This window comes from Giraffa tippelskirchi, chromosome 7 (assembly GCF_054371585.1).
Source record: "Giraffa tippelskirchi isolate mGirTip1 chromosome 7, T2T-mGirTip1v1.2.pri, whole genome shotgun sequence".
Lineage (NCBI taxonomy): Eukaryota > Metazoa > Chordata > Mammalia > Artiodactyla > Giraffidae > Giraffa > Giraffa tippelskirchi.
The window spans coordinates 16,586,454-16,602,456 of NC_137281.1; the positions used below are offsets into that span (position 1 = coordinate 16,586,454).

General features: G+C 54.9%; 1 protein-coding gene across 6 annotated transcripts; it reads right to left on the bottom strand.

Moving 5' to 3' along the window:
- Positions 1 to 130: 130 nt before the first annotated feature.
- On the bottom strand, positions 131 to 14,549 carry LSR (lipolysis stimulated lipoprotein receptor). Of its 6 annotated transcripts, XM_081516921.1 has the most exons (10): positions 14,415 to 14,549; positions 12,902 to 13,246; positions 7,394 to 7,513; positions 5,336 to 5,392; positions 4,642 to 4,788; positions 1,709 to 1,870; positions 1,485 to 1,544; positions 1,255 to 1,386; positions 341 to 975; positions 131 to 256 (listed from the first exon to the last, which is right to left on the bottom strand). In XM_081516921.1, the coding sequence occupies exons 1-10, from the start codon at positions 14,521 to 14,523 to the stop codon at positions 221 to 223; spliced, it is 1,803 nt and encodes a 600-aa protein (XP_081373047.1). In that variant the 5' UTR covers positions 14,524 to 14,549; the 3' UTR covers positions 131 to 220. The 6 variants fall into 6 exon arrangements, with proteins under 6 accessions (XP_081373047.1, XP_081373048.1, XP_081373049.1 ...); XM_081516922.1 differs by lacking the exon at positions 5,336 to 5,392; XM_081516923.1 differs by lacking the exon at positions 1,485 to 1,544.
- Between the last annotated feature and the right edge of the window lie 1,454 nt (positions 14,550 to 16,003).

Here is a 16,003-nt window from a genome sequence, read left to right on the forward strand (position 1 = left end):
CCTTTCCTCCTGGCTCGGGACACACGTCCCATGAGAGACTTGGACATGCGGCCTTTTGCAGACACACACAGCAGCTGTCCGGCTCCCCACCTCGCGCGGCAAAACAAATGCTTTCCTCCAGACTCAGGACTTGTGATCAGAAGTTTTATTAGTTTTACGAGATCATCAATAATCCCTCCAATTAAAAAAAAGTACAAAAACTACATACAAAATGTTGAGATCAGACGACTAAACTTTCCCGACTCAGGGCCAAGTTCTGCAAGGGAGAAAGAAAGAAGGATGTGAGCCGGGGAGGACTGGAGAAGTGGGTCCAGGAAGGCTTATAGGGCCGTTCACTCACCTTCTTAAGCCTCCGCTCCCGTGAGGCCTGGGAGTCAGTCTCAGAGTAAGGGGGAGGCGCTGGAGGGTAGTAGGCCTCCTCTTCTTCCTCTTCTTCCCGGTAAGGTCTCCTCTCCACTGGCCCCTTTTTCTTCAAGGCCTCTTCTAGTAGCCGTCCGTCATAGGGGGGGTCCCTGGATCTGGAGCCATCATCCCGAGGGTCCCGGGAGCGCTGGTAGCGGGCCCGAGGGTCAGCGTGAGGTTGGTCCCTAGACCTGAAGTCATCGTAGTGGGGATCCCGGGAGTGCGGAAAGTGCCTGGAGTCGTCTTCATCTTGGTCATAGAGGTCATCGCGGCTGCGGCTTCGCGGGGGTGCGTAGGCCCGGCCTCTCCTCCCACTGCTTGGAGGAGATCTCCTCCCTGATTCAGCAGAGACTGGCCGGGTAAAGTCATCCAGAGCATCCACAGAGCGGGCTCGGGGCCGCCCCGCACCCCGGCTGTTCCCTGGCCGCTCCAAGAGGGCCTCTTGCTCCCACCTCCTAGAACTCTGGGCGGAGTGGTGACCCCATTCCTCATCCCTGATGGGGGTGAGGGCAGGGCCCCGCGAAGGCCGGGATCTCCAGTCGTCCTCGTGGAGAGAGGTGACTTCACTCATGGCTATAGGGAAGGAAGGTGTCTCTTACTGGTGGGAGGCGGTCAGGATCGAATGTCAGGAGCCCCCGGGGCCCAGCGGTGTCACTTGGCTCATACATTTTCAAGGGAGCCCCAGGCTTCTCACCTATTTAGTGATGAGCTGCAGGGTTCTATACACTTCACTGTGGCCATGGTAGGGAATGAGGGATTGTGTTCAGGATGTGGAGCAAGTGTCCCTGGGCAGTTATCAGGGAGACCTGCTTCCCCCAACCCCCTGAGAATCCCTCACATGTGAAGGCTCACCTCGTTCTACACGGCCATTTGGGGGACCGGGTCGAGAAGGGTCGAAGTTGGCCAGCTCCTTCTCCATGTAATACAGGACCTTCATGGACTCGTCCTGCTGGTTGGCCTGAATCCTGTAGCCACTGCGGATCTCTAGGGACAGGAGTTGGAGGTGATCAGTTCCAGAGGTTGAATGCTGATCAACCCCCCCCCCCATAGGCATGTCCAACTTCGTATGGATTGGTTCTCACCAGAGGTCACATTGCTGTCTGTGTCACGAAGCAGGGGTACCTGGGAGCTGTGGCCACCAACTGGGGGAGATGGGGCATCAGGAGCAAACCCCTGCATTCCCAGCCCCCTCCCCTCTGCCCCCAATCCCCTCTTCCAACCCCAGACCTCTTAATGGCCAAAGGCCCAGCCTCCCCGCACCCCCCCACCTCCAGCCAGGTACTCCTGGCTGTCCCCAGGGCCTCACCTGAGCTGTTCCTGTCAAAGTCTCCAGAGTACCCATTGTAGAGAGGGCCCATGGGGATCATGGCTGGCGGGGGTGGGGTCTTGGCAGGGGAGAGGTGGGCATAGGTGCTGGGGGCGTAAATGCTTGGGACGCCCGAAGTGGCAGCTTTGCCTGCAGCATATACTGGGGAGAACACACGCAGCATGAGAAGGGCCCCAGGGGCCACGCGCCTTCTCCCCAGCCCCCTGCCGAGGAGCTTCCCTGGGTGCTTGGTTGGTTGCTACAGGGTCCCTGAGGTCAGAGGACATGAGCCGCGTTGAGTCCACACCTCCTGTGCCATTCCTCACAGGAGTTTTGGGATGGGAGGGTGTATGCCGACAGCCCCAATCAGGAATGCCAGTTTGTTTGACAGTACAATGGTTTCCCAACATCTGACAAGGTTTTACGTCAAACTCTGCTGCCAACTTATCATAGGACACGGGCACCCTGGACTTGTGTTCCTACAGAGCAACAGGGGCAGAGGTGTCTTGTAGATAAACACCCATGTGTTAGACCCACAAGCCAGAAACAAGTGTTCTCTCTGACAGCCGAGCCCTTGTGCTGGAAAAATGGATCATCTGGGAACGGGGATCCCATGCCTGCTCCCCTTTGATGCCTGCTGGGTCCTCCCTGCAGGGTCTTCCAGACCCCGAGGTGATGGGAAGCCATCTTGGGAGCCTCAGCATTCACTTCCTCAGCCAACCAGCAAAGCGTCTCCTCTACTACTGTTTCCACCTTGGGGGCCGCACCCATCCCGCCCCCGCCTGGTTCTAGGCTTGACAGCTCAAGGGCACATCCTCCCCAGCACCTTCCTCCCTGGGCAAGAGGCTGAGGTCTGGTGGCTGCTCTGAGGCAGAGTCACGGGGCTAGGCAAGTTCCTTCCATCCTGGAACTCTGATGGGAAGATGGAGTGGGGCATCGGGCTCAGAAAGCTCCCTTTACCCCGATTCAGCTGGGCAGCAGAGGCTCAGTGCTCACCCCCACCACACCCACCACGCCGAAGAAGCCCCTCAGCAGTCGGCGGATGTGCTGTTTTATAATTAGCTCTGGGAGTTGCTGCTTTAGGACGGCTCAGGAGGGCTGTGGCTGTGGCAGAAATAACAGGGCCTCTGGCGGGGAGTTAATGGGATCTCAGTTTGGGGGAGCAGGGTCACAGGATGGAGGAAATGGGGCCCTGGGACTGGCATTCACAGTCCTGGTCCCTGCCTTAATTAGTGGGGCTAACTGCAAACTTGTTTGCAGCCCTGGGAGAAGCCCCCCCACCTGTGAAATGGACTAACACCCCCCCCCAAGTAATAAGCAAGATGCCCACAACTAAAAATATTGAGAGGGAGGGGAAGGCCAGCGTGGGCCTCCAGAGAGCAGTGGATTTGATTTCTCCAGGCAGCGGTGAAACAGGTTGCTCACTGCTGAGTTCAGTGACCAGAAAATTAGCGAGCATGGTCTGAGCCATGGCCCCGGGCGGGGCCCTCACACACAGCATCTCCCTTAACGCTCATGACACCTTGTCATGGCAGGACACTGCAGAGAAGGGAACTAGCTGCTCACCTGAGGTCACACGGTGTGAGTGGTGGGGGCTCTAATTTGCATCCTGTCCCTCGGTCATTACAGACGCTGATAGCAGCAATATCTGGCAGCTAGTGGGCGTGGAACGCTCTGTTTAGGCCAAGCCACACTGTAAATGCAGGACATACCAGTTCACCGGATCCTGACTCACGCTGTACAGCAGGCTCTGCCGTGGCCCCATTTTACAGAGGAGGAAACTGAGGTAGAAAGGGGAAGTCCTTCACTGGACTTCCCAACAGGTAAAAGGGTCCAGCCAGGCCTCAAACCTCCACCTGCCCAAGCTTGTGATGACTGCCTATGATTTTACCTGGACTGTGTTACACTGGAGTCATGGCACGTGGAAACCTTAAATGTAAGGATGCTAATGCACATCCATCTGAGCTACCTGGGTAATTCTTTCTACCACGTGTTCACTCTTGGCCTAGAAATGAGCAGGTGCCATGAGAGGGGGCAGGTGTGTCCCTCTTTTGGTCTCTCATGGTCTAGGTGCTCCTAACATGTAAAATTCTTTCTTTCTAGCCGCCAGGGTCATCTGTCCACCAACCAAAGATATGGTGAACTTGACAATGACAAAGGAAAAGGTGAGGTACCCTCACTGAGAACTAGTAGAGAAGTATGCTTTCACGGCCTACTTTCAGTACAAGGAACACGCGAGCAGGTATGTCTGGCTGTAAGTGGCCTGTGTGAACTTCCATGTCAGAGTTAATGGAAACTTCCCAATAACTGAGTACAGAGGTGCTCTCGGGAAGGCAGCCAGGGGACTGGCAGCACTGGCGTCCCTAAGGAGGGGGAGTGGGGCAGCAGGAGGAAGGAGGCTCTCTCTTCCTTTCCCGCCTCTCCTGTTTGCTTCTTCCCCCTCCACCTCTGGTCCTATGTCTAATCCCAGACCCTCTCTGATGCGCTGGATGGTCCTTAAACGGCATCCGTGGAAAAATCCAGCATCCTTGTATGGATGTGGGTTGTTAAAAGGTGCTTAAATTTGGTGGGGCTGTAAACCTCGCTTGGTTTCCGACCTTCTTCACTTCAGATTTTGTTTTTAAAAGGACTTTTACTTCCCAGTGAACAATGTTTTGTACTATTTGAATTTTTTTTTTACCTTGTACATATATTATACCTTTAAAAGGAAAGACTTGAAATAAATGAAAAGTAAAAAAATAAGTGAAGAGTTAAGTATGTAAATGATAATGTAAAGGAGCAGGTCCTCGTTGGTCCACTTTTCCCCAAGCTTCTCCCCTCATGACCTCTAGAGTGGCACTGTCCCAGGAGGCAGGCAGATAGGCACCTCCTCCCCTTGGACCCAGGACGGAGGCAGAGAGGGAGTGGATGTGCAGTGGGTGAGGGGAACTCACAGGCCTCAGGGCAGCAGCACTTTTCCGGGCAGCAGGGGCACCTGACGTAGCAGCAGCAGGTATGGGGGCAGCACTGACACCAGCAGATGCCCAACAGGAGGACGACGAGGAAGGCAGCCAAGCAGACCACGACCACGAAGAGCCAGTCTGCGGGGACACGAGAACTGGCCCTGAGCCAGGAGGCCTGGGAGGGAATAGGGATGTGGGCAATGGGGGCGGGGGCCGGTGGGGAGCGCGCCTGTCTGCAAAGCCCGTCGGGGAAGCTGCAGTCCCAGCCCTTGTTGGAGTCTCCACGCCAGGAGCTGGGGGTGCAGCCACAGAGGGATGCCCGCTCCACTACAACCCAGGTCAGCCCCAAGGTTAGGGAACCCACCCTGGGCTCATCTGGACAAGGCAGTAAACGAGAGGAGACCTAGCCAGAAGAAGATGGGCTGTAGCCTTGAGAGGGGACAGAGCCAGCTGCCCAGATCCCGACCACCAGAAGAGCACCACAGGCACCAGTCACAGGAGCCCCCTGTCTACACCCCAGGCCCCTCGTCAGCCAGCCCAGCCCAGCCCACCCACAGCCCAGAGCCAGGTCACTAGATGCCCAGAGTCGGTGAGGTTATTAGCGGGGTCCGAGCAATCTGTGTTTAGAAAGGGGGAGGATACTTAGAAGAGATAAGTGGTATGTGGGGGGACTCCACCCCCGTACCTTCCACGGGCCCCGCCTGAAAACCAGGTAAGAGCTCGGCCACCCCCGAGGTCCTGCCTGGAGGGACAAAAGAGAGACAGATTATGCTGACCAGGGCCAGCCCAGGCCATCCCTGCCCTGAAGCCCAGCTCCAGGCTCATCAGGGTGGAGGTGTGCTCTGCAGAAGAGATGGGGTGGGTGCCTAGGAGGGTCCTAGCATGCGGTTCCTGCCCTCCACACCTCCACCCCCTGTGGACGCTGTCTTCCAGAAGGCTTCTGTCACATGATTCACTCTCATGGTCCCCACAAGGGATTCTGCTGCCCAGAAGGGTGCCAGGACATATCCCATGGGCTCAGGAGGTGGGACCTCAGTTCGGGATTCCATCTCTTCCACACACACATGGTCTGACCATCCCAGGTGAGAAGGACAGTCCTAGTCCATGAGGCTCAGGAAGACAGTGCACTAGGGCCCAGGAAAATGTTTTAATTGTATTGTAAAGTCTGAAGAAGAAAATGTAACAATACTGAATACATAGTAACGAGTGGTCTTTGTAACAATCTAACTGTAAAAGAACTTTTGTTTTTAATCTAGAGGAAGAGGCCCTTGGAAGCAAATGTGCCTACAGTCCAGGAGGCCTCCTCTGGTGGTCCAGTGGCTAAGACTCCATGCTCCCACTCCCAGTGCAGGGGCCCTGGGTTCAGTTCCTGGTCAGGGAACTAGATCCCACGTGTTGCAACTAAGAAAGACCCAGCGCAGCCAAATAAAAATAAATACATTTTTTTAAAAGTGCCTTACAGCCCATAAAAGTCACAGTATGGCCCTGGTTCTCTGCCCACCAAGGTCCCCTGTGCAAGTTCGATGGCCCAGCTGGTGCCACCCACAACTCTGTGCCGCACAAGTGCTCTATCTCAAGGGGTGTCCACACCTGGCTGTACATCAGCACCCCATGCTGCCTGCCCCCAGGAGGGGGGGTGTCCAGCAGGTAAACCAGTGGTTCTCAAAGTGTGGTCCCATCTTGGAGGCCAAGCCATGTTCCTGATAACACTAAGCCACTGTTTGCCCTTTTTACTCTCTTCCTCCAGTAGGATTCAGCGGAGCTTTCCTGAGGCTCCATCACATGTGATGACGTCATTTGCTCTGATGGTGATGCTTGTGTGCCAGTTTCAATTTCTAATATGTTAAGCAAATGTAAATGTAACCCACAAAAACTTAAACCAACCTGCTTTGAAATCCTCAGTAATCTGAGAGTAATTGGCTCCTGAGACTAAATTTTGAGACATGCTGATATAGACTGCATTTTATGGAAGAACACGCACGAGTTCTGTGGGCTGTGGGTGCATGCATTCCGTCACCCAGACGTGAACTCTTGTCACGTGATCTGAGCACCCTGGGGCGTGGTCCCCCATCATGCATGCTCGTTCACACGTCACCTTGCATCATGCATGTGATGATGGCAATGTGTGGCCCAATAGCATGTCACATATAGCATGTGCCACATGGGACTATATGTGTCGACTGAGAACAGAGCATCTGGCTAACAGCAGCATCCCTTCCACACGTGGCAGGGGGCCTCACAGCGGGATGGGGGGTGCTGGCAGGTATCCCAGCCCACCCCTGGGCACGTGGGGGGAGGGCTTGCTTGAGGGGAGCACTAACTATTCAAGCCACACAGCACCATCCCAGCAGGGCTGAGGGACCACAGGGTGAGATGTGGCCTTAGGTGGGGGGTTTGTGGGGGGCTGGGGGCTGAAGTGGCCACACACCATCACCTCTCCTGGCTCACTGCCCATCCACTCTGACCATTTCTGTGCTTTTAAAAACCAAGACCAGGAAGGGGTAGAGGTCCCCATTCCTCTCCACTCTTGGTTTGGCTCTGGCTTATTTGAAATGTTGCGGGGCGGGGGAGGGGGTCCCTGCCTGGGGTGCAGGGTACAGATAAGCCCAAGTGACTGGTGGTGCTGTGAGGGGAGAGCGAAGCAGGCGATAGAGCCCAGAGAGTGAGCAGGAGGGCAGAGGTCGGACACACAGAAGTAGCAGGAGAGGCCCATCTCCAACCCTGTCCCTCGGCCCAGACTCACCCAGGACGATGAGCTCTGCGTAGGCCTCGTTGTTCCCCTGGAGGTCCTGGGCCGAGACCACGGAGCAGTAGTACACACCGCTGTCCCCCCAAGCCGTCTGGTCGAAGGTCAGGTCAGCATCTGCCTCAGGGGGTAGACGGGTGAGGGCCATGCAGGGGAGGGGTGCCTGGGGGATTCAATCCCTCATCCTGAGGGCCTGACACCTCTCAGGCTCTGTTCTAAACCCTTCACATGGGGAACTTCAAGCAGTCTGTGAGGTTGGACTGTTATCTTTCCTGTCTTGTAGAAAAGAGCAGTCTGTTGAAATTACTGATGAGCTGTGCAGCTGTGGCGAAAATGGGGGTGGTGGGCCGGGAGGGTCTGACTCCAGTCAGCTTATGGCCTCCACACACCCCTCTACCCTGCCTCACTCTCCAGTCCCATCCCACCTCTCAGAACAAAAGTCAACCCCCTGACACGACCCGCTGTGGAGCCTAGGGCAGACCCAGGGACTGGGGCCTGGATAAGGAGGCAAAGATAAACAGGGCAGATTCCAGGAAGCAGGAGACTCCCTCGCCCAGAAGAAGGCGGGGGTGTGAAGGAGACTTAGACCAGTTCCCTCCTCCATCCAGCAATCAGTCCACACATTCCAGGTCAAGGCCCAGGGCTGGGGATGCTCCCGGCCCCAGGCAAGGAGCCTGTTAATTACAGAGATAAAGTCTTTCACATCCGGTTTCCTCTCTACTCCTCAGGCCCTAATTAGTTAAATCCGTCAGCCATTCTGCAGGGTGGGGCCCGCTGGGCACCTCCACCTTGGGCCTGTGGAGCTCAGGAGGTAAGAACAGGCCAGAGATATCCTCACAGAGCATCCTCACAGCCTTTCTCCCCAGCTGCTCTGGCTCCCGAGGACCTACCCACCACCTGCCCCACGGACCTCCAGCTCTTCCCCAGGACGGCTCAGAGGGCAGCCACTGTGTGTGCCTCACTCTGCAGTACCCAGGCATCAGTCAGTTGCCAAAGGAATGAAAGAACCACAGCCTTCTTCCTTCTTTGGAAAGAAGACCTCACATCCATAGTAAAACCTCCTTTCAGTGCCTATCTACACCATTCCAAGGGCTTCCCCGGTGGCTTAGCAATAAAGAATCCGGTTGCCAGTGCAGGAGATACAGGTTTGATCCCTGCGTCGGGTAGATCCACTGGCGAAGGAAATGGGAACCCACTCCAGATTTCTTGCCTGGGAAATCCCATGGACAGAGGAGCCTGGTGGGTTACAGCCCATGGGGTGGCAAAAGGGTTGGACACACCTTAGTGACTGAACAACAATGACAGCACACCATTCCAGTGCCTCACGCTGGCCCACAAGGCCTTTGGAGCCATCTGACCACTGGTTGCCACACTAGCCTCATCCATACTGTTCTCTACTCGCCAGGCCCCAGACACACCGGCCTGTTCATTGTCCCCCTCCGTGTGCTGAGCTCTCCCTGCTTTGGCATGCACTCCAGCTGTTCCTCAGGCCTGGCCCTGTGTTCTCAGACCCTCACAGGGCTGGTCCCACCCCCCTGGCACAGCTCCCCTGCCCTACTGCCAACTTTGATCAGCCTGCTTAGGGGCTGACTAGCCATGAGCTCATCGCCAGGGGAACCGTGAGCTCATCTCCAGGTGAGCAGAACCTGGTCTGTCTTGGTCACTGCGGAGTCCCCAGGCCCTGGTCAGTATCGAGAAGTGAACCCCTCCCCTCCTCACACTGACTTTCCTCAGTGTTCAGGACATGTGGCTGTCCTCAAGTAGGCACATGATACAGTCATTCAGTATTTGACACATGATTACTGAATGCATCTGATGTTTCAGGCAGTATCTGAGGTATGCCATACTAGAGAGCAACAGGTCTCAAAAGTGTGCTCCATGGAGCCTGGGGTTCCCCAAGATGTTTTCACGGGGGGTCCCTGAGGTCAAAGTTATTTTCACCATAACAGTAAGATATTTGCCTTTTTCACTTAATCTCATGAGTGTAGTGTGGAGTTTTCCACAGGTTACAGGCATGTGTTATCACAATATACTGAATGTAGAAGCTGGTTTGAGAATCCAGCTTCTATGCAGCCAGACTGTAAGGAGATGTGCAAAAATATAAAAGCAACGGCATACATTTTCATTCAAGTTTTTTTGTTTTGGAAAATATGGTTATTTTCTCATAAAAGTATGTTATTTAGACTAATCTATAGTTTATTAGGGCTTCCCAGGTGGCGCTAGTGGTAAAGAACCCACCTGCCAATGCAGGAGACATAAGAGATGTGAGTTCCATCCTTAAGTCAGGAAGATCCCCTGCGGAGGGCATGGCAACCCATTCCAGTATTCTTGCCTGGAGAATCCCATAGACAGAGGAGCCTGGTGGGCTACAGTCCATAGGGTTGCAAAGAGTCGGATACTTAGCACAGTACGTGAAGTGGCTTAGCACAGCATGCATACTTTATTGTCATCATTAAAAAAATTTTTTTGTCTGAATTTTCTAGCTGTAAAAACAAAGTTCTTTGAGGACCTTAGTAAGTGTGTAAAGTGACCCTAAGACCCACATGTTTGAGAACCACTGCTCTAGAGGACAGCTAGGAATCCCCGCCCAGACAGGGCTCAAGCTCCTAAATGGAAAGAGAGACAAATAAAAAATTTAAATATATTGTGCTTCAGATGGTGATAAGCAGCACAGAACTCAGACAGGAAGTGCTTCTGTCGTGGTAGTGGTGACTGAGTTTAAAGTGACGGGAAGGTAGGGTGACCTTGGGCACTGACACTCTCCTTCATGGTCAAGCATCCAGCCCCCACTTATTGATCTTTTACTATGTGTTGGGTCCCTTTGTATATATTCTTTCATGGAATCATCCTAAAACTCTAACCTACATTGTCCCAAATCCTCTGAATTCTCTGTAACACCCTCTCGGCCCATCGTTTTTTCCACTTGTATCTTTGAATCAGACTCTGAACGCACCTCTCTAAAACCAGAACCCTAGACCAGGGCCCTGCCCAAAGCTGGAGTGGGGCTTGAAGGCAGCCCCTGCCCCCTCCAAGAGCTCTGAGGCCTGGAGCTGAAATTTAGTCCTGTGGGCCAGATCTGGGCCTCAATGCATTTTGTTTGGCTCGTATGATATTTTCAAAACTCATGAAAAACATGGCTTTCCGGCTTCTTTTGATCTGTTCTAAGGCCTGAGTTCACCTCCTTCCTCCCGGCCGCACCCTGTTCCCAATCTGGGTCTGGTCCTGACATCACCTAGGCTGGGCATCGCTCTAATTGTTTTAGATATAGGGAGAAAATGCCAGGTCTCCAGCTGCGCACAGCTGGGCGCCCCTCCACCTCCCTGGGCCTCTGGTTCCTCATCCACACACAGCAGAGGCAGCTCTCGTGATCTCAGAGGTCCCACAAGCTCTCAGGTCCAGTGCTACCAAGTAGGGGTACACATGGTCCCCAAGCAGCCTGAAGAGGTAGAAATTGGGCCCTGATCCAGGCACCCCATCACCCAAAGCGGGGAAGAACGGAAGTGGAAGGGGAACCACCCAAGCTGAGGGACACTACTCTGGCTTGCCCAGGACGACTTTCACTTTTAAAACCTGGGTGGCTGGTGACCCTGGGAACAGCGAAGGCAGCTCTGCTTTTCTCCATCCTCAAAGCTGAAATGGAGGAAGCTCCTGTGGCTACTGGGCTTCCTGAAGGGACATACACACAATGGATGTTTATAAATCACGGCCTGTATCAAACCCGGGCCCAGATCAAGACAACTTGAAAACCCAGGACCTGTGGGCCTCTGGAGCAGGAAGACTCTGCCCCAGATGGAGCCCGAAGGTCACTCCAATGATGGACTCAGCAAAGGGGGCACGATTCCAGCCAGCCTTCAAGGGCACTCTCAGTACAGGAGTTGTCCTGACAGGGCTGTCCGGTCATACCTGATCCAGGCTGGAGAAGCCCCTGGATTATGGGGTAGGGACCTATATAGGCTGAACCCCCCCACAAAAGTCTTTATCCTCAGGAACAGCTGCCCAAGGAAATTCAGGGCCAGTGGGGCTAGTCCCTCCCCAAAACAAGACTGAGAGGCTGGGTCCCTGCCCACGGTCCAGACAGGGAAGGGGTGTGCTCTGAGGCCTGGTCTCCTGGGGTCTGCAAAGGGATGCCCCCTTCCTCCTCTGTCCCCATGCCCATGATTAAAACTCTGATCCTTCATCCCTTGCCCGCTGCTGCCCATCATCCTCCTCTCTGCCCACTGGATTCTTTAGGGCCCAGTCCCAGTTCCTCCTCAAATTATATTCACAGCAGTCTTGAGTCATGATCACGTTATCACCCAGGTGGGTTTTCTTTGTAGCACTCTGCAGCACTCTCCGAAATCCTCTTACTCTTCTTCTGCTTATTTGTTGCCTATTTCATCCCACGAAAGTATCACCTCCTTGAGGGCAGGGATCTTAACTGTCCTGATCACCTCTCTAGCCCCAGCAACTATCACAGCTTCTGGCACTTAGAAGATGCCCAATAAATGCCAAGTGAATGGATCAATGAATGAATGACTTCCCCACCCCTAACTTGGTCCCAAGAGGCACCTCCTGTGAGCAGGTAGCATGACGGTGAAGGACAAGGGCTAGGTTCAAATCCCAGTGCCAGCCCTTTACTGTGTGTGCACCAAGATGAACTATTTGATCTCTCTGTGGCTCAGTTGTCCTGAGTGTAAAATGGGCATAAAGCACCTGGCAAGATGTAGGCTTTCTCCATTAATATCCCTCACTCCTTCGGTTCACTCCTGTTACTTCCTCCAGGTGGGTTCTTTGCTGACCTTCCTGGGCAAGCAGAGGGGTTACTAGCTTGGAGACTAGGCCCCAAAGGGCTGACTTATAATCCCACTAGCTGTGTGACCCTGTGCAAGTCACTTTAACTCTCTGGGTCTTTGTAAAGTGAGAGTAACAGAAGCTACTTACTCCATTATTATCATCTAAATGAGCTAATTCACATCAACTCGGATTCGAGCCTGGCACATCAACAGGAGGCCTTTATAGGTTATCAGTCATACACATGCATGTGTGCTAAGTCACGTCCTGCTCTTTGTGACCATGGACTGTAGCCCGCCAGGCTCCCCTGTCCATGAGATTCTCCAGGCAGGAATACTGGAATGGGTTGCCATGCCCTCCTCCAGGGGATCTTCCCGACCCAGGGATCGAACCCATGTCTGCTGTAGCTCCTGCATTGCAGGCAGATTCTTTACCATTGAGCCACCAGGCAAGCCCCTGTTACTTATATATTTGTCTGTCTCACTGGAATTCAAGCTCCAGGAGGGAAGGCATTTGATAATTTTGTTTACTGCTGTATATCCAGGGCCTCAAACGGTACCTGGTATACGTTAGGTGCTCGATAAATCTTTGCTATTAAATAAAGGGATGGATAGATGGGTAGAAGGAAGAATCCATCCCTTGGCCAGTGCTTTCAGACACCTATGCTGATGAACTTCCAAGAGGGAGCCAACACCACCACTCAAGTCCGCCCCGTCCAATCCTTTGCCCACGTACTTCCTGTGATGGTGATCCTTCGGCCCTGGTAGTAGTCTCCCAGGGTCACAGCATTGCCCTGCTTGGTGGCCACAACCCTGACAGTGCGTGCGCTGTCCTGGCACTCCACGTAGGGATTGTAGCCTGGGTTACCAGCCGCCAGCTGGGCGTTGAGCTGGTTATCAACACTGGCGGGAGAGAAGGCATCAGCGATGCGGTCCCGGCAGAAAGACTTGTACTTCCAGATCACGATGGGCACCGTGGGGGTCGTGGTAGACTGGTAGGTGCAGGGCAGGGTCACAGGTTGGAACAGGATCACCACGTGGTAAGGGTCTGACACAGTCACCTGGATGGCGCTGGTGGGGGCTGAGGACAAGAAGAGAGTCAGCAGAGGGACCGCTGTGAGCGCAAGAAAGTACTTCAGCAGGAAGGAGCCACATCACTTGTCACATCACAGACATTTACAAGTGTACGGTTTTAGAGACTGCCGGGCACCCATTGTTCCTTAATCCTCAAGGCAGCTCTGATCATCATGCCCATTTAATAGACCCAGGGGGGTGAAGTGGCCACTGCAAGGTCACACAGCCAGATTCCTTGGAACGTCCTGTCCATTCCTCTAACCAGAGTGCAGCCTCTAAACTGCTTCCAGTCCCCTCTTCTCTTGGCCACCCTCTCATGGAAAGGGTCTGTGGCCTGTACAGACAAGCCCAAATGGCTCCCCCCAAACCCCACACTGCTTGAGGGCCCCCTTCAAAAACAACCAAGTGTTCCAAGTTACTCCAGGTTTTGTAAATTTGGGGGGGGGGAGGCAGGGGATTCTGGAGTTGTTTGGATTGCTTCGCCATACAGTAGCTAAACCCCCAGTTATGTCTCCACCAGCCTTTCACCTTGCCCTATCCAAAGCCATCTCAAATGAGTGTGCGAAAAGTGCTTGCTGAAAGATAAAGTCCCCCTGAAACCCGCTGCCCAAACAAACATCAGATCCAGCAGAAGATGGTTTCCAAGTTAGTTCATAAGTCTGTTTCACCAGACTCTTACTCAGGTATGCTTACGACATGACTGGGTTAGGGGGTGGGGAATTTTCAATACCGCACCCACCCGACGCCTGGGCGCTGCTTCTTGATGTCACCCCCTAGGAATCGTCCGATCCAGCCCTCAAGTGCCTCCTCCCTGTTACCCCAAGACTCAGAAATCTCGACCTGCTACCGAGTCCTCATTCCCGCCTTTCTCAGTGATCGGGTGGTCCTTCACCCCTACCCCACAAAGGGTCCCATTCTCCCTGCTGCTCCGGGTTCGGTGTCCCGGGAGTTTCACTTCCTGTTATCTCTGAACAAGGGCGGGGGAGCGCTCTAAGGCACGAACAGAGAATTCCTCTCCCTCTGGCGCACAGGGCTCTCCGGAGACCTTGGGGATCAGGAGGTCTTAGTCTCTGCGCTCCCCCTCCCCCAGTTCTCCTGCCTCCGGGGAGCTGCAGAACTCCATTCTGTAGTGCCCTCCCGGCGTTCCGCAGCACCAGGGGCCCCGCGCTCCGTACCTGTGCATAAGGTGCTCAGAAAAAGCCACACGAAGACGACCGCGCCCCAGCTCAGGGAACCCGGGCAGGACTCCAGTCCCCCGGAGGACAGTCGGGCCAAAAGCGCCATCGCTGCCGTCTGGGCGCGTCGCGCCCGCGCGTCCCCTCCCAGGTACCAGGAGGGTAGGGGGCGCGGAGCCCACCAAGAGTGGGAGGGGTGCCTGCTCCTCTCCTTCCCGCTTCCGCTCCTTGTCTCTTCTAAGCCCACTCTACCCTATTCTAGGATTTTAACTAGAGGAAACATCGTGGATGAAGAGCACGCGTCCAGCTTGCAGGGAGAAACTTGCTTGACCCACTGTGGCTCTGCGAACCACTCCACCCCCCCGTGGCTCCGTGGAATGGATCGGCCCAGGTACACAGGGTGAGAGAGGAGGGCAGGGCTAGGGGGTGGACGGTGGGGAGGGACTCCTCCACCTCCCTCCCCGGAAGTGGGCTGACCCAGGTGCGCTCCGGCCCCGAGGGTTGGAACCAAGTGACCAGCCCGCCGGGAGGGGGGTTGAAGACCAGGGATCGCGGTCCGGCCCTCTCCTGCTTCGGTTGCGCCGAGCAGAGTGTGAATCACGAGAACAGAGACTCAACTGCGGTGATTCACCTGTTGAGAGAGGCGGGACGCGCCGCGCACCTGTTCCCTCTCTTCCCACACCCCTCTCGTCTGCTGGCGATGGACCCGCCTAGGTACACCCTGCGGGGAGGGGCGAGTCTGAGCGAGCTTTGGGCTGGAAGAGGCTTGTTAGTTGCCGCGCTTGACTTTGCCACTAGCCCTTGGGGTCTTCCCGTCCCGGGGGACGGAGGTGCTGCAGCCCTCTCGAGCCTTCCACTTAGGTGATACGAACAACCGAGCCAGGTTCTCGGAAAGGATGTCTGCCGCCTTTAGGGGACGCCCGAGGGGAATCGAGCCCAGGAAAGTTGGAATTCTACTTTGGAAGTTTTCTCCGCCTCTACACCCCCCCCCATTCCTAACGCTTGGTTTGGCCTCCGGGCGTCCATCGCCCCGGGTCAGGCCTCCGGAAACTATGGCTCTTAAAGGGGCCGAGCGGAGGCATGGGACGAGGGACGGGTTTCCGCCGAAGGATTCCTAGAGACTGGGCCACCTGCGCCGAGGGCGGGGCGGGGCGAGGCCAGGCTGCCGGAACGCGAGGCGCTCACGCGGCTCTGTTGCCCCCCGATGGCGGCGAGGGGAAATGCATCCTGGGGAACGAAGAGCTTCTGAAGAGACTCCTCAGGAGGCAGGTTAGGTACCCAGGGATGCTTTGTTCGACGGATCTTGTTAAAACTCAAGTTGGATCCCGACCCTCTGCTCAAAACTTTCCCAAGACTCCCTTTCCCAGCAGAAGTCAAAAGACTTACAGTGTGGCCTGATCCGTCTCTGAACCTCTGCACTCACCCCGTGGCTTACTCAACTGGACACCTCAGCGTTCGGGAATGAGTTACCCTCCCACTTCAGGCCCCTTGCCTTCACTATTTTGGGAGCACCTTCTGCTCAGTTGTCCACCTGATCCTCCACATCCTTTAGGGCTTTACTTAAAAGTCACCTTTGCGGTGACACCTTC